The sequence below is a fragment of the Vipera berus genome (assembly GCF_964194415.1).
Source record: "Vipera berus genome assembly, chromosome: 3".
NCBI classification, from domain to species: Eukaryota; Metazoa; Chordata; class Lepidosauria; order Squamata; family Viperidae; genus Vipera; species Vipera berus.
This window is the reverse complement of record NC_138204.1, coordinates 153980475-153999469: the sequence shown is the minus strand read 5'-3', so window position 1 is coordinate 153999469 and position 18995 is coordinate 153980475. Positions and strand designations below refer to the sequence as shown.

Here is an 18995-nt window from a genome sequence, read left to right as displayed (position 1 = left end):
CTGGCCGTTGCGAAGATGCACAAGAAAGGAGGAAGCACAACATATTTGCACTTCTTAATTTCTTCTGTTTGCAACAAAAGTTTTGTTCCATGGGGCATTTGGGATTTACAAAATGTGAGATAAAAGCTTTTGGTTTGGATGGATTTTGACCCTGCAAATCTTTTCCTCATAGTTAAAAATGTCGAAAACAACCACACAAGGGTCACAATGAGCAGTATGTTTGAAGTATATTTTCCTACCGGAAGGCAGGGAGCTTTTACAGTAATTAGTAATTGTGGTGAATTCCAAGTCCCAGATCTAAGCAAAAATTAAAAGCCTTACTGCTTTTGAAAATAGAGGGTCTTAGTGCTGGAGGTACTAGTAGTAAGGCTGAAGTCCACTTACTCTTTCATTTGTATTGATTCTTGGTCCGCAAGATTGTGATGACGCTGGGAGTTTATGCAGTCTTGTTTTGTATGGCTGAGCTATATTAAAATGTCATCTGTTAGCAAGGAACATTGTAAAAAAAAAGCTCCTTAATTTCTATTTCCTGATTCTCATTTGTTCCAGTTTATTTTGAAAATAAGAAAGGAAAATAAAATTACCTTGTGGCACATAATCTAAAACTAGTTTTTTTTTTAACCTATGGAAGCCATTTCTATCACACGCAGACTATTTGTTTTCCATGTGCATTTCACGTTCACTTAATATTTAGAGCTGTACATCACTCACAATTTTTCACATAGAAGAGTGTTTCTGGACTTATGCTGGAGTCAGAAAAACCCAGGAAAGATAGGAGAAACTAAGCTCAAACTATAGTAGAAAGTCCGATTCCTACTTTGGAAGTGTGACAAATTAATAGTATAACTTGTTCCATTTTCCTGAAGTCTACTAAAATATTGTGATTAGTTTGGAACTAATCTCTCTTCTAGCTAGTTTAGCAAATAATAGGCACTTCTACAAACCATTTCAGCCCTCTATAAGTAATGTGAAATGGACCAGAGTAACCATCTTTGTTCTTGTTGATTTCAGGATTTTGAGAAGGAATGCTTTCCCTTCAGTGCCAATCAATGCTCCGCTTAAACTACTATTTGTCCTGGAGCAAAAACATCCATTCCAAACGAAAAGGAAGTTACATACATAGCTAACACTCCTCCAATGTGCATTTGGCTATCATTCCCCCCACCCAATGCATTAAAGCTATCTGATCCTCTTGTATTAAAGCCTCATTAAAAACTGTAAAGGTAGCATCATGCTCTGTACTTCTTGCAATCAAATTCATTGTATCAAATTAATATGGCCGCCCATCTCACAGAAAGTGACTCTGGATGGTATAAAATAATTCAATAAAATTATATAAAACAATCATGACCTAAAACCATTATAAGCAATCATTACAAAAACACTAAATGTTATAACAACAGAACTAAAGAAGAAAAATAACAATGAGATGTTAGTAATGGAGCCATTTCACAAGTTTGCCCCTCCCCTGGAGTTTTGAGGCCTGCTGGCACAACCAGATCTTCAGGGACCTGCAGCAGCTCAAGAATGATGACATTGACATCTCTGGGAGGAGAAGATTCCGTAATCCAAGTGCCCCAGCAGAAAAGCTCATTGCCTAGGGCAGGGGTAGGCAACCTCAGCTCTTTTATGACTCATGGACTACATGGCATGGGTCCGGATTACCTACGGGAGCACTTGCTGCCGGCGTCACCTTCCCTCCGTCCAGTGCACTCCCACAGAGAGGGCCTCCTCAGGGTGCCACCGGTCAGAGAATGTCGACTGGTGACCCCCAGGGGGAGGTCGTTCTCTGTGGGCACGCCAGACCTTTGGAACCGCTTACCGGTTGAGCTCCGGATGGCTCCCGACCTTCGCTCCTTCCGACGTGATCTAAAAACTTATTTATTTGAACAAGCCGGCCTGGTCTGATGGGTTTGGGGTTTTAACATTGATCTTAACTAATTTATTGCATCGGGCACAATTATTTAATGTTTTTTTAACTTTTGTATCTTGTATTTTTGATATTTATTGCCCTGTACACCGCCCTGATTCCTTCAGGAGAAGGGCGGTATAAAAATCAAATAAATAAATAAATAAAATAAATAACTCCCAGAATTCCTGAGTCAGCTGACTCAGGAATTCTGGGAGTTGAAGTCCATGAGTCATAAAAGAGCTGAGGTTGCCTACCCTTGGCCTAGGGCTCCCTAGATGATGGAATCTACAATATGTCTATTAGAACTCAGGAAGAGACAATCCCTCGAGTATCCCGGCCCCATGTCATGTAGGTCAATACCAGCACCTTGGACTGGATCCAGAAACAAACTGGTAAACCAACACAACATGCGCAGCAGAGGAGTAACATGAGTACTAGCAGGAACATACGTAACTGCCCAGACTGCTGTATTTTCCACCAGCTAAGGTTTCTGGACAGCCTGATGTAGAATACATTGGCATAGTCCAACTGGGATATGATTTAAGGCATGAATGACTGTGTGCAAGCCCCTTGATCCAAGAATGGTCTTAACTGGACCACAATATACAAAGACCTTCCTAGTGATGTGTGCCATCTGCTCCTAGAGCAGGAGTTGTGAGTCCTGGAAGACCCCAGATTGTGCACAGGGTCTGTTTGGGGCAGTGCAATCCAGCATTAGAGAAGCTTCACTGTATGTAACACCAGTGAAAGGAGGCAACATGTAATTTTTAAGCTACAGGAAGTGGGACTCATTGTAAGGGCAATTTGTGCGATTTCTTCCTCATAGGACCAACCAGAATCTCTCCTTCCCCCAATACAGACAGAGGGAGGGAAAGAGAGAGAGAGAGAGAGAGAGAGAGAGAGAGAGGGAGGGAGGGAGGGAGGGAGGGAGGGAGAGAGAGAGAGAGAGAGAGAGAGAGAGAGAGAGAGAGAGAGAGAGAGAGAGAGAGAGAGAGAGAGAGACTAAGCAACTTGTTCTTTGCTGCATAATAGAAGGGAAAAGAGAACTTCTCACTTTCATCCCAGCTAGTTAGAATAGCATTGCCCTTAAAGTTGCTGCTAAAATGGTGGACAATCAGGAACTCAGAGCGACACAGGGACAAGAGGTACATCCAATGGAGAAGCAGAGTCCGTTTTGTTTTTGTTTTGCAGTTTTGGGTTACACCATTTAGTTGGAAATAAGATGGCTTAGCGTCTGAGCTCACCATGCAATTACAACACCGGTTCTGAACTGGCAGAGTCCTGATGCGTAGTGCCTAATGTTGTTTGGGGGTATGAATTGGAGCAACAGTTGTCAGCCATTTGCCCAAGGACTCTTTAAATTTTTGTATTATACTAACTAGGAGCACAGCTGCTGGTGGAATATGTGGCGTGCTCTGCCAAAAGAAATCTTAGCGCAACTGACAGAAGCACCTTTTTCTATAGTATCCAGTCTTCTAGATCAGAGGTCCCCAACCGTGGCCACTTTATGACTTGTGGACTTCAGCTTCCATGCTGGCTGAGGAATTCTGGAAGTTGAAGTCCACAAGTCATAAAGTGGCCAAGGTTGGGGACCCCTGTTCTAGATGGAAACAATATCATTTCTTCTATTTTTATGTCCAAAAACAAAAGAATACATGTAGTCCTTGACTTACGACCACAATTGAATCCAGAATTTATGTTGTGAAACATTTGTTAAGTGTGTTTTGCCCCATTGTACGACCTTTCTGGCCACAGTTGTTAAGTGAATCACTACAGGTGTTAAATTAGTAGCCCAGTTGTTAAGCGAATCTGGCTTCCCTATTGACTTTGCTTGTTAGGAGGTTGCAAAAGGGGATCACATGACCGCAGGACACTGCAACCGTCATAAATATGAGTCAATTCCCAAGAGTCTGAATTTTGATCACGTGGCCATGGAGATGCTGCAATGGTCGTCAGTGTGAAAAACGGTCATAAGTCACTTCTTTCAGTGCTGTTGTAACTTCAGTCACTGAATGAACTGTTGTAAGTTGAGGACTACCTGCAGCACAATTTAACAAAAATAAGGGCAGCAAGGATAGGGCAGCAATCAAGGCTATTGTGCCCAGAGCTGATAAAAGATTTGGCAGGCTGGAGAGCTGGGGAGAAAACCCGAGCTTCAAGCTAATTGGGGAATGTGATTTATGACTGTTAATTTGAGGAGGGAATTGTGCTTTGCTGCTATGTGGGGGGGAGGGGAGGAATTCAGTTTTTGGCTTTAACTATGTAGTGCCGATGCTTTGTTCCTCAAATAAAAGATTCTTTAAGGTAAACAATGCCTCGAACTTCTTTTAAAGAGTTTCATCTGTCGGAACTATGACAGAAAGACTAGATAAAAAAATTGTCTTTTGAATAAATAAAACTCCTCCTGCAATTTTTTATTGGAATTTGAAATAGTTGTTTCTATCCTACAGTCCTAACAAAATTCACCATGCAGGATTCATTGAGTTCAGCCAATCATAAGTACTTTATATTGTATTCTGGGCAAAAAAGTATATGAAATGTTTTAACTTTACATGCCAAAACGTATAAAATAGCAATGTTTTGCTGTAAACAGTGGATCAGAAGAGGAGGTCTATTGGAATAGGTCAAAGATCTGTTCAGAAAGTTGTTATCCAGAGGTCTGGTTCTGTGTGAATTGTGTATAATAAGTGCATATATTAACATCTCATTAGATCATTGGTATCTTGGAGAAATAAACCATCTTTGTTATCAAAATGCATTATTTCAAAGTATTACATTATTAAAGCCATCAATTTTAGAAGACTGGCCTTTGAGTATAAATGAGTTGTGCTGGAAATGAGTATGTTACTGAATTCCTTTTGCACTGGTGCACAATCAGTCCTGAACACAATAAACAGCAGCCTTATTTCAACATCAGAAAATCAACTCAGTTCTCCTGTATGTATATACAAATTAAATGTTTTCTTTCTCAAGTTCAGTATACTTTGGAGAAGGAAGCCAGGCTAATTGAACCCACATACAGCAATATTTCTTCTGTTACATTTGAAAAGAAAAACAAATAATGAACTTGTGTATAACTTTATTCTTTTTAAAAAAATCAAACTGGTCATTAAGGAGTGCAATTGGATTTTTTCCATACATTCAACATGTAGCTAGCTAAAATATACAAAAGTTCTTTACAGATATTTTTTTTTAGGAAATAGTTTCCTAATTACAGAGGTGCTCTTTGGATACTCTTACAGATGTATCAGAGCTGCTGCTTGATGAAGAGTTTACCTGTGACTAAGAGAAGGCTTAAGTGAGTGATGGACAACCTGTGTCCTATGGTGAAATGTGGCCTCTTAGCATCTTGAGAACTTTTCATATTTGATGGCAAAATAGCCAGTTTTCAGGGAAACGGGTCATCCATCCTCCCCCCACCCACCCAAAAAAAGCTAAGAGAAAATGGATTCTCCCGCATTGCTAGAAGGCATGCTACACTCCTCTAGTTGATCAGGAGAGTGAGCTTTACCATAGTCTAATTAAAGACTGGCCACTCTTGGTTTAAATCAGGAATGTCCAACCTTGGCAACTTTAACTCCCATTTAAACTTGACTCCCATTATTCATGCTGGCAGAGGAATTCTGTGAGTTGAAGTCCACAAATCTTAAAGTTGCCAAGGTTGTGCAACCCTGGTTTAAATGTTCAAGCCATGGCAACAGAAATTTCATGGGAAAAACGCAGCAATTGGCTCTCTACTATGTGATGGGTAGTTACGATCCCCTGGAAATCAATTGATGTTGATCCTAAAACCGTATTGGGTCGTGTTAAAATGGCCCTTTTCTTAAATACGTGGCTATCTGGAGTTCAGGAGTGACCCACACAGTTAAATACTGCACATGTGCATAAAGGTCTCAGGTTTACTTGTAGTTCTGTGATGTTCTGAGCCTATATTTTAATAACGACAGCAAAAATATGTGGACAGTAACTCATCTGAAAAAAGAAAAGTAGAAGTGTGTGTGGAATACTATTATTAATCTTACCTTCAATAACACTTGTTTTTTAAAAAAGAGGTATTTGTATATATTCAGGCTAAACTAACATAATAGTTTAATCCCGTATCTCTTTTCAAAAGACACTGGGAAAGCAAAGAATATTACCCCATACAAAAATAAAACCTAGCATTGCAAGTTTAATAAATTCTGTTGTATGAGTAGAAATACAATCCTCGCTACAGCAGCACACCAGGAAAAACTAGGATGAAAATGCATAATTTAAAAAACGACTGCCACCCTGTTCTAACACAGTTAGAACATTTGTGGAAAAGAGAGCAATGCAACATTTACATTCAGCCATGCTACAAAAAATCAGCTTGGTAAGGTCACTTCAGGCACCAAGGAATAAGCAACAAAGCCAAACAACAGCACAAGTCTAGCCAACTACATTTCACACCAAGCTCTCATTAAAGCGGCTTTCCTGAGGTTTTCTTTATTTGCCAGCCAGGCAGAGAGAACTCCATTAAAGCGATAGCCAATTAACGTATTGCCTCATCCTTGACTTGCCTTATCTTAAGTTTTTGCTCTTTAAGGGAGGGATCGAGTTCCTGGGCATTCAGAATTGCCCTAGTGAAAAGCTTGTCCCTCAGACCCAAAATATAGGAGAGGACACATAGCCAGATCACATGTGCAAGTGGAAGAGATTAAAGCAAAGCTTCTGATAGATTCCCACTCTTGCAAAGATAGAATTTTGATATCTTCAGGTCACCCCAGATTTGGGAGAGAGAGGACTGGATGAGGCAAGGAGGAGATCTAGCTGAAGACTTTTGATCAGACTTCACTGTCTTTTTCTGGATAGTTGAGGGGAATCAATGTAACAGTTGAATCAGCGTTTAATAAAAAAATCCCTCCATGTAGGCCAGGGGTCCTCAAACCTGGCCACTTTAAGACTTGTGGACCAATTCCCAGAATTCCCCAGTCAGCATGCCTGGCTGGGGAATTCTGGGAGTTGAAGTCCACAAGTCAAAGTGGTCAAGTCTGAGGACCCCTGATGTAGGCTATATCTAAAAACAAAAGCACATACAATTTTTTTAAGGCTACGAGAAGACAGTGGCTCCTGAACCACTGTTGAATGCATATATGTCCCATAGCTATGGAAGCAAATTTGCCTTGACAAGTTAGTCAAGGAACTTTTAAAACAATACAAGCAATGCTTTTCTTGCAGCCCAATCAAATCCCAGAATAGACTTACCTAAGTCTGGTGAACTCATTTTATAGATTCTTCAGTGTCTCTGCTCTTACAAATATGCCTCCCTAAGTGCTTTTTCATTCTCCCTTTTCAGTTACTGGCGACGGCATTGCTAAAATAAGCAACTTTCAAAACTTTAATGGACTCAGAATTACTACCATGCTTCCCCTCATTTTCAGTAGCCCCACTTCTTCCCAAACTTAAAATGACATTTGGCATTAAATATTTAGAAAAATATCACACACAAATATCTTCGTTAAAAAAAAAGTTTGCCCTATTATCCAGCACTAAAGTATTGCCCTCTCTTCTCTACCCTAGTCTAGTAGACCAACTCTGTCACAGAGAGATTACTCAGATAATGTCTTTAGCTTAAAAAGCAATACTACTGTAGTTGATCTGTGCAACTTAAGAGTGTAACTTTAAGAAGGTCATTGTGCTCGCACTGCGAAGACAAGATTTGGCTTTTCCACCAAACAAAAATACAGCAACAGGCTGCAAATAATGCCTAAACTAAACACAGACTCTCTTTCAAGCTTCTCCTCTTTAACTATAAATCCTTTATAGATTCTGTTAGTAATTTCTCCAAGGTGTCAAAATTACTCATCCTTCTGAGCTGTCTGAAGAGTTACTATGCATCAGTCTGTTCTGTTTGGCTGTAGTAGCATTTGTATCAAAATCACGAATCACTTTGATGTATTTATACATCACACTGGCCCAGCAGTGTGCACATATATATTTAACACAGTTGCACAAAATCTATTTCTTGACATTATTCACTAAACCATTTCTTCCTAGTATCAACTCTTGCAATCTTTTACCAAGTGTGGCCTACCACATTAAAAAAAACAAAACAGGTTCTGCATATTCATCTAAGGAATGTAACATATTCCAAATACATAGCCAATGTGCATATAAATAGGTAAATGCTTCGGACAAAATACTCCCAACTTTTATGACTGACCTCTGAAAAAATAGCATTGAGAACATTAACAACCAGCCCTTGTGATACACCCATTTGTCTGTGCACAGATATTTAGAGAATTGAGTAGAACAGAAGAAAATAAAACCCTTCACTGTAACCTCAAAGAAGAAAAACCGATTTCAACAGATATGCAAACCAATGAAAGAGGGGGAAAATGCCAAAAGAAGTGTCCATGTAGCTATGCAACTTCTATTTCTAGTTCCTCAGAAACATAGTAGGTACAAGCAGAGTTGAAGCTAAGGCTGGCTCCCAGCCTCTTCTACATCTCCCAAGAATAATTGCTTCCGTCCTGTGCTTTAAAGTGCCTTCGTACTGGCTGGATGTGATGAATGAGGAACAGGTTTCTGTGGGTAACAGCTGAAGAAGTAAACCTGCAAAAGGATGGCCATGTCTACAAAAACCTGGAGAAGTCCACACACCGAGAACTGGAATGGAGCTTGATTCAGGAGGAAATACACCGTCTTGAAGGTGTCACCACTGGTCCACATTAGCACCATCTTTACGCTTAAGAGAGAGAGAAAAACAAATCAAAAATAGAGGAAAAAAACAGTAATAAAAGTATTTCCCTGACATTCTGCTAATGGCAAAACAAATATGTCCTTTTCATGAAGAATGAAAACATTACAATGTTTATCCAAGAAGCTATCAAGAGCAATAAGGGAAATCAAACAAACTACAAATCACTGTCATCAGTGCTCAGATATAAAGAATGGTAAAAGTTTGATCAAATGGCATTGCAATGATGCTAACAAACAGGGTATATCTTTAGTCTGCTCTTCGGCAAAGTAATAACTCACAAACCTATTAAGTTCATCCAGATCAGGCCATACAACTTCATATGACACACAGCCAAACGTGTCTTTCAAGGCTAGATTAATTTACACATACACATAATTCAGACACATCTCTTAGATTTTTTTAAAGATACCCACATAAATAGATGTACTTAACTTTGATCCAGCTTAAAATGTGCAGTGCTGCTGGCTACAGTCATGCTTACAAGTGTTCCTTAAGTCATGCAGTATTTTATATTTTATAAATGGGTAAAAGAGTCTGAGAAACAACAAATTGCTGAAGGCTAAAAAGGAGATGACCTATTTCAAACTATAATATCTTGTCTTAAAAAGTGAGCTCTGGACAACCCTTTTTTGCCCATAAATAAAATCCCCTCGCTCTACTTTTTTAACCAAGTTTTAATTAGTCATGACAATTGGTCAGGATATAAAAATGAGGAACACAATTTACCAGTGTTCCTCATTTTATATGAACCAAGATATAGGGGTTCCAGCTTCCAAATAAACCAGGATATTAAACTATATATTTTTAAAAAAGTATGTTTGTTTTGAGTATGAAACCAATGCATTGTGTTTAGGAAATCAACTGAACCATTTTGGATGAATCATGGAGCATCTTGAAATGAAACAGGGAATATCTTGATTGATTCATGTTTCAGCTTAGAGATGTTTCAGGCGGATCCCGCAGGATGAACAAAGCAAGCTTTGGGCACCTTGCTCCTCTCTACTCTCTGCTTTTGTATGGTTTGGGCAGCAAATCTTCCCTATCCTTAGCTACCCCACTTGAATTCAAAGGTGGCATAACCAAAAAAACTTTCCTTCTCTGGTATCTTTGCTTAGCTGCCACTGCCAATGACCTTGCCATTAATCTGATGTCTTCCACCATACAACATCTATGCCAAGATCCAACATGCTTGTTCTGGGTTCACACCTAAAATGAACACTTTGGTCAGGATGTGGACCATCTGAACCTCACTGTTCCATGCAAGACCCTTTTGAACATTTTCTGTGATTTCAAAGCTAGACACACCTTCCACAAATGGAAAATTAAGTTAATTAGAGGTGTCTCGATTTAATGGGCAGCAGTTAATCAAGGATGTTGCATATGGCAATCACCTGGATACAAAGTCTGTCCTATGCTGCCAGGTAATCAAATTTTGTGGGCACAAAGAAATAAAGCAAATATCCCAAGCCATAGAATTAACTCTACTAAAAAAGAAATAATATATAACATTATTTTTAAGCCACTGTTTTCCAGTTTAAAGCACAACACTTTTTTCTTATAATACTAAAATGAAAGCAATCTTAAGTAGCTTTTATCATTTAAACACTAAATATTTTCATTAATGCATTATATATAGCAACTCAAAGACATTGCCAGCTTTTAAGTGACACAGTCTTAGCACATTATAAATGCATAATCTTTTAAATGGAAATTATAAGGAATGCCCAGTAAAAGCTTCAGAGCTGTTAGAATAACTTAAAAATGCATTGTGCATTGTGTACAAAATATAACTGAAAATGTGAGCACTTCAGATCTTATTTACAATTTATGATGTGCAAAAATAAATATGACTGAATTCAGAAATGGCCCAGCTCTTATCCATCCACTGTAATAAGAAAGGGAGGCAGAAATGCAGGTTAGAGATGATAAACTTTGTGTTAAGAACCCAAAATGTCTTCAAAAGTTGATGAAAGAGAGATGCACAATCTTAGTATTGTATTATTCTAAGAATAAGCTTCATCATGTGATGAAGTTAGGACTTACTGAAACTTGTAAGGTAGCAAAAATATGTATTGTATCTGTGAATTATCAAAATCTGATGACTAAAATTAAAAAGCTATATTCTACAGAGACAAGCTATTTACTACTTACTAAGAAGCTACCTCAAGGAAAATGTCCGAAAACTCAAGTAATTATACAAAATATATTTTAGAGCAGGCTAAATTAATTAAACATATATTTCCCCTAAATAAATAAGTTCTTTTGCAATGCAACTTGATTTCAATGAGACTTGAATTCAAATAACCTCATCACAATTCAGTCTACTATCTGGCTGTTCAATCTCCTCTTAAAAACTTCCAGTGTTGGAGCATTTACAACTTCTGGAGGCAGGTTGTTCCACTGATTAATTGTTCTAACAGTCAGGAAGTTTCTCCTTAGTTCTAGGTTGCTTCTCTCTTTGGTTAGTTTACTTCATTTGGTTCTCCTGGTAATTCATGTGGATTGGAAATAAATATTCCAAGGATCAGTCTGCCTATCTGAGCAAACTATACCCAATAATCTAGAGAAGTATTGAAATTTTCAGAAGAAAGTTTCTGTCTAACTATATCATCAGTTCGCGTCAGAGGTTCCCAAACTTTCTTGATTATGAGTGACACTTTAGCATCAGTAATATTTTCACAGGTCAAAAGAGTGACAGAAACACAGCTTCACAAAGATACAATGTTGCAAATGGATGGTGTCAAACCTAGCTTTGCAAATGGACATCACACAAAAAAATAGAAAGTATCTTCATGGGAACCATGGTACACAAAAATGACAACTTTAAGGTCCCATGAAGAGATCCATTATCCAGGAAGCAATAAATTTCAAGATGACTGTCTATGTTCATGAATTTCCCAAAGAAAGAAATGGTTGAAATTTTAGAATGTCTTTTGCATGGCTGGGAGCCAAGGCAGCCATTTCGACAGGAGATCTTATTTGATTTCTGCCTAAAGAAAAATTGTTGTTGTATTTGCCTAGAATTTTCTCCAGCACTCAGTATATGTGAAGCTGCAACAATGAACAGTATAGATACTAATGAAGCTTTTATACATCCATAAACACCAGGAAGGTAACAGCAGGATTAAAGATAACTGTTAATGAACTGTAGCCTCTCTTTTCCTTTAAAGAAACACAAAACTAAATAATTTAGTGCACAGTTTGGGTACCATTTCCTATGGGTCGAATCCTACACTTTCACACCAAGGAGTTACAAACCTGAAAGGAGGTTGTTTTTGGTTAATGACAACCCTTCTAAATAAACAAAGCAAACTGCTAACAGTTCTCTTTCTTTCTTATAGCCATGAAGTGTTTTATTTAAAAAAATAGATATGTTTTCCATATTCCGTATTTAGGCACAAAGGCTTAGGACCAATGTCCCAAAAGCATAAATTGTTAAGCAAATGCTTTAAATCTGTAGCTGTAGTTCCACAATATGATGGAGTTGTTCTGACTATGGGTACAATCCATGACATGAAAATTTCTACTTCGTGTACGCTCCCATTTTAAGATATTGTTACCTCTTCGCTGCACATCCTCCCACCCCCTCCTGCTGCAAAATAATGGACCTTTTGCATAAGGAAAAGGAAGGAAATCAAGGAGATTAAGCTAGCCTTCTGGAATCAGAAAGAACGGGGGGGGGGGAGGAATATATGTCTTTTCCGCAAAGGCTGAACAGCTGCTGGGGCTCTTACTTCTGAGGGACAGAAGAGGAAAAAACAGACCATAAAGTCCCAACTTGCAGGAAGCTAGAAGCAACACACAATCTGCCTGGAAGCAAGAAAGAAAGCCAAGTGCACGGACAGATAGGAGTTTTATTACACAAAGGTTATTTTCCCAATTTCGAACAGCTGCTCCACAGAACAATCTTCCTCTCCATTAATTAAAAAAAAGGAGATATGTACCAGGGTTGCAATTCTGGGAGGGAATCCGAAAGTGTTTTGAGGGATTAGAAATATGCTAAGAAGAGTTGGGCTAACCAAGTTCATGTCACCTTTTTTTTCCCCCCCCACAAAAGACATGATGCTAATGTAGCAAGGAAATTCACGGACCAACCTGAAACAGAATTATGTCCAAAAAGCTACCAAGTGAATTTGATTAATCATTCATGAATGTCAAGAGTATATAAATAGTGAAAGATAAAAAAATAAAGGCTACATTCTACATGTATGCAACGCTACCATTCAGTGGCCATAAAATTCCAAAGCGTAGAAGCAAAAATAATGGGTGCACAACATTGAAGACAAATGCAAAAATGATTCACAAACCACAGGCGGGATCTGTATCAGGGGTCATAGTATCAAAGAAGTCAATAAGAGCCTTGGTGGAGCAGTGGGCTAATGCCTCCTTAAGTAACACCAGCTGCCTGCAATTAGTGCAGGTTCGCATCCCACCAGGCTCAAGGTTGACTCAGCCTTCCATCCTTCCGAGGTAGGTAAAATGAGGACCCAGATTGTTGGGGGCAATTAAGCTGACTTTGTAATAATGCCGCTTGGGGTGTGTGTGAAAGCCCTAATAAGCAGGCATATACATAGAATGAAGGCTACTGCTAAGCTTGTAAGCCGCCCTGAGTCTTCGGAGAAGGGCGGGATATAAATGGAATTAAAATAAATAAAATAAATATGGCAGCTGGGACCGCAATCAAAGCACTGCCCTTTTTTCACGGGCATTGTATCGCACATCACAAAGAGGAAAGGTTTCGTTTGTTATGCTGGCAGCTACCATCTCGACTTTTTGACCCTGCCCCACAGAGAGACAAACTGAAGTTTCTAACAGCCCTGTTAAAACAAAAACCTAAGTAAAGTACGCAAAAATTGTATGAACCCTCAGGACTATATTTTCATAGCAGTATAACCTGTACAGGTAGTCCAAACAGTTGAGCCCAAAATTTCTGTTGTTAAGTGAGACGTTTGTTAAGTGAATTTTTGCCCCCATTTTATGACCTTTCTTGCCTCAGTTGTTAAGCGAATCACTGCAGTTGATCAGTTAGTAAGATTAGCTGTTAGGTGTTAAGTGAATCTGGCTTCCCCATTGGCTCTGCTTGTCAGAAGGTTGCAAAAGGGGATCACATGGTCTTGGGACACTGCAACCATCATAAGTAGCATCTGAATTTTGATCACATGATCATGGGGATGTTGGAAAACGGTCATAAGTCACTTTTTTTCAGTGCTGAACGGTCACTAAAAGAACTGTTGTAAGTCGAGGACTACCTGTATCGTATGTACTAATGCACATTTTGAAGATGGTTTGAAAGAAGGGCTGACTTTAATCACCCCGTCATTTTTCATTGTTGCTGTTTTAAGGAGTCAATAATCCATTAATGTGAAAGCAGATCCACTTTTTTCAGGCTTGTACAGAGGCCAGAAAACGACAGCTTTCTTCAGCGAATAGGAACTTGGCAAGTTCAAAAGCAGTTTTTCTATATCGTTTTAAAGAACGCAAGCCCTAATATACCCCAATCACAGCTTCCCATTATAGCTAATGTTTCTATTACGAGCACATTTTCTGCAAATCTTCTAAGAACCATCATCTAAATGGCCCACATTTAAGGGGGGGGGGACAGAGTGTCATCAAAAACCAGGGGTGCCAATTAGGAAATGCTGCCAGCTCCAAGGTGATCAGAAAAACAAATCCGTATTACGGTAGATGGGAATCCAATCTATAAAATACTGAAACGTACTGCAATATGGCTGGTTAAATAACAAGAGAAGCATCCAATATTGCAACAATACATATGCCAGAGAAAACAAAAGAAGCAGTGGCTGGGTTGGAAGAAATGCTATTGCCAGAGGCTTAAGCAACAAAAATAGCATTTCCGTGCGATGTAACTCACTGCCATGATATCCAATGTCAAACATGCCCCTCTAATATAAGTGCCTTATAGCGTAGCATTTAAAAGTTTCAACACGGAAGGCAAACAAGAACAATCCATTTATGCAATGCAGACCACTGCATTTGCAACAAAGGATTTAACAACAGTAATTACATGCATAACAGGAAAGAATATTACAGATAGTCCTTGATTTACGATCAGTTGGTTATGACAGACCCAGAGAAGGGGAAAAATGACTTGAATCTGAAGCTCTGACATTCACCCCTCCCCAGCAGTCACATGATCGCACTTTGAGCACTCAGCAACAACACCACATTTATGGTGATCTGCAGCGTCCCATGTTCACTTGAGCATGTTTTACACGAGTTTTGCCAAAAACTGGTACCTCACTTCCAAATTACGGCAAAATTGCACCATAGTGAACAATGGATTTGCATAACGACTACGCTGTTCATCTAACAACTGCAGCATTCGCTTTATGACTGCTACAAAATAGTTTGTAAAATCAGGTTGGTCACATGACCTGTTTTGCAACCATTATAACTTGTGACCATAATGGGCAGTATCATGGAACACGAATTAAAATGCTTTATAATTAATGATCCAGGTAGCATAAACTCTGCAGAATGGTTTTAAACAGACTTTTATTGGTCAGGAATCCTAGGCAGACTTACGTTTGCTGTTAAGTTCATCCAACCATGGCACATTTTTCCATTCGGACAGTGTAAAAGATTAAAGGTAAATTTACCCCATGTTGTTTCGGAGTGAAGAAGCATCCTTGCTTGCTTTCGTGAAGAGATGTAGAACAAAGACAAAGCCTGGACGTCCTGCCATAAAACTTTAAGCTCCACCCACTTAACTAGGTAAGCATGGCATTCACTAAACAATTAGACTACAATTCCCATAAGGCAACTCTTGAGGAAATAAGGTTTAACCCTGTAAATGCTACATGTTCTTACATACAATGCTACTAAGGGTGCTGTATTAACCCTGTAAATGCTGAATACACTAACACAGTACTTAATTCCTAAACTAGATATAAAATGGAGCAGCTGAATATATACTGGTCCAGCACAGGCAGGGTCCATTACAGTCGTAAGTCAAGGACTATCTGTATTTTGTACTAAAAAAAAATATGGTTTGTAGTCAGGGACTCTGCTCTGAATGTTTCTCCAGATTTTCAGGTCCTGGCAATTGCAAAAAGTTTGTGCATCCAACTTCAGCGCAAGGCTGAAAATCCATGATTAAGTCAACCTGTTCTGGCAATAATTAACACTTACAGAGCAGATTACTAATTAATTTAGTTTACTATAGTAAAATGTAGCCTGAGGCTCCATGGGGCAAAGCAAAATGGGGTGATTTTGGGCCAGTCACTCTCTCTCAGCCCATCCCACCTCACAGGATTGCTGTTGTAGGGATAATAGGAAGAGGAAGTTGTGTTGGATGTGTTACCCAACTTGGGTTATTTGTAAAAATAATATAGACAGGAAATGAATGAATGAATGAATGAATGAATGTCTCTCAGGACTCCACAAAGATCAAAATTATTTGCCACCCTACGCTGAAAAATAACAGTATTAAACCCCATCAAACAATTGTGAGAAGCAATAGTGGGAGGGAACACATCAATTTTAATTTTTAGTGCAGTAAATATTGATAAATGAAACCCATGCAAACAAAAACTCTTAGAATCCTCCATAATTTTTAAAAGTAGGAAGGGGTCCTGTGAGGAAAAAAAGTTTAAAAAATATTGGTGTAGCACAATATACTACAGCACAATAGTGCCATTTGGGTTGGCTCTATATAGTTTTTCATGAGAAACAGCTTAAGGTAGAACAGGGGTGTCAAACTCAATTTCATTAAATAGTGGTGTAAAAAATAAGGAAGACAAACTTGATAGAAATAAACAAGAGCTACTTATTGATCTATGGCAGGGGTGTCAAACTAGTGCTAGTAATGGTGTTCAAAGCCCTCCATGGCATGGGGCCGGAGTACCTCAGGGAACATCTGCTGCCGGCATCAAGCTCCCTGCGCCCTGTGCGTTCCCACAGAGAGGGCCTCCTCAGGGTGCCACCGGTCAGAGAATGCCGTCTGGTGGCCCCCAGGGGGAGATCCTTCTCTGTGGGCGCCCCGGAGCTATGGAACCAGTTACCGGTTGAGCTCCGGACGGCGCCCGATCTGCGCTCCTTTCGCCGCGATCTGAAAACATACTTGTTCGAGCAAGCCGGCCTGGCCTGAGGGGGGATTGGTGGGGTTTTTTTTATCATTCTTATTGGGGTTTTTTACTATGTATCAATTGTATTTTAATCGGGCATGCATTTAATTATCTTTTAATTTTTGTAAATTTCTGTGTTTTATTCTTGCCCTGTACACCGCCCTGAGTCCTTCGGGAGAAGGGCGGTATAGAAATGATAATAAAAAAAACACAAAAAACTCAATTTCATTGAGGGCCGCATCAGCATTGCAGTTGCCCTCAGGGGGCCGGGTGGGTATGGCCAGGGTGGGCGTGGCCTACTGGGTGGGCATGTCTAGAGTGCGTATGGCCTACTGGGTGGGCGTGGCCAGCTCTACATCGTTCGCATCAAGGGTGCCTATGGGGGCCTAGGCAGGAGTGGGAAAGATCTGAGGGGGTCTGGCAGAAGGAGGGTCTCTGGGCCAGGGCCAAGGCAGTGGGGGCTGTTCCCTCACTGTTTCCAGGATGGCTTCGCGGGCCACATGAAACCACTTTGCGGGCCGGATCCGGCCCCCGGGCCTTGTGTTTGACATGTCTGAGGTAGAAGATGAATATGCTCCCCATCACCCTTGGCCAGCCCCATTCCCTTCAGATTTTATTTCTTAGACCTCTTCTAGCCAAGAAGAGGCCTAACACGTGTGAAAGATACCTAGTTAGACCTCTGATCCATCAACTTGCAGAAAAGGTTTTATTTTTAATCGTATAACAGAACTACAAACTCTTGTCTGTTTCAGAAAAGATTACCCACTGCACTACACACATAGCCCATTCTGTAAACTTCATGACAAATTCAGAACACATTTCCAGGGTAAACTTAAAAAAAATATCTAGGAATGTGCAGCGTTAAGCAAAAATAAACTTCTAATTCAGATTTCTAAGGTTAGGATAATGGTAACTGACTTTTATAATATAAACTGTGAAATTGACCATTTCAAAACATACATGATTCTTCCATCATTATCTCCTCTCTCACACACTCTTTCTCCCTCAGGTGGGCCATTAAAACAGCCTGGGTAATATCTAACTGTGGAAAGTATTCTTTTATTAGTCTCCCTCCTGAGCATTTTAGTCCGTTATAAGATTCCCAGCAGAAATTTCTCCATTATTAGACTCATCAGTCTATGGTCTGAAGCTGCTTATGCCAGGATTTTTGTTGTTAATTCCTCGACTTTTTGCTTAGTTATTTCTTGCCGTTTCCTTGGGGTTCTTTCTGAGAAATGGAGAAACACACAAGGCAGAGACTAGACCCCAAAGGCCTACGCCTATTCACACGTTGTTGTTGTTGTTTTTAAAAAGGTGTGTTTCTGTGGTGCAGTTTAATAAGAACATAATCAAATCACAGAAACACCTGTTTTCTGGCAAGGCACTATCAGCCTTGCTGACCCACAGAATTAAATTTTGCAGGATGTTAGATTATTTCAAACATGTGCTCTAAAAGTAGGTCAATAACTCCACTACCTAAACTACAGTAAAATGTCAGAAAAGGAAAACGAGAGGGCAGTATTGGTACAGTTGCATCCAAAACACGGAAAACTGGAGATGATACTGTCAATTTCTTTCTCCTGGAAAAAATACAGACAATCCTGGCTTACCATCCACTCGTTTAGCAATCTTTTGAAGTGGCAACTGCACTAAATGAGTGGGACTTACAACTGGCCCTTGAAGTTCTGGCTGTCACGGCATCCTCGCAGGAATGTGGTCATGATTAGGCACTTGGAAACTGGCTCGCAAGAGAGTTGCAACGTCCCATGGTCATTTGATCACCAGTGCAACCTTCTCTGCTGGCTCCCCACAAGCAAAGTCCTGGGGAAGCCAAGAGGGAAGATGTCCCCCCTGGCCTTCCTGAGCACACGCCCTACCACGCCACATCCACACCTGGCTTTCCTGCACGTGCATCTTGTCATGCTGTCCCCCTGGCCTTCCAGCACACGGGCCCTTTTCTTGCCTCCTTTGTTCTCCCCCAATTCATGCAGGGCCTACACTGGCCCTCCCAGGTCCTCTCACATGACCCCTAAACTCTTTACCAAGGACTCCTTCTGCTTGCCGCTTAACAACATGCTGGGGTTACAACAGCAACCAGACTGCTTGGATTTATCATTGCTAAGCCACTGTAAAATTTCAAAGCAGAGTTTTCCTGGTGTGAAAATTATTGCTTCTCAACTTGCCAACGAACCTGAGGGGACGGAAGGGATTGGAATGTGAGCTGAGAAGATTAAGAGGCTAGACCAGGGATAGGCAACCTCGGCTCTTTTAT

General features: G+C 40.0%; 1 protein-coding gene across 2 annotated transcripts in view; it reads right to left on the bottom strand.

Moving 5' to 3' along the window:
• Nucleotides 1-4974: 4974 nt before the first annotated feature.
• Nucleotides 4975-18995, bottom strand: part of SLC66A2 (solute carrier family 66 member 2) — a 79210-nt gene continuing 65189 nt past the window's right edge. For both annotated transcript variants that reach the window (XM_081323487.1, XM_081323488.1), the window contains one exon: nt 4975-8621. In XM_081323487.1, coding sequence (XP_081179613.1) covers nt 8414-8621 — 208 coding nt within the window. In that variant the 3' untranslated portion in view covers nt 4975-8413. The remainder of the gene's footprint in view (nt 8622-18995) is intronic.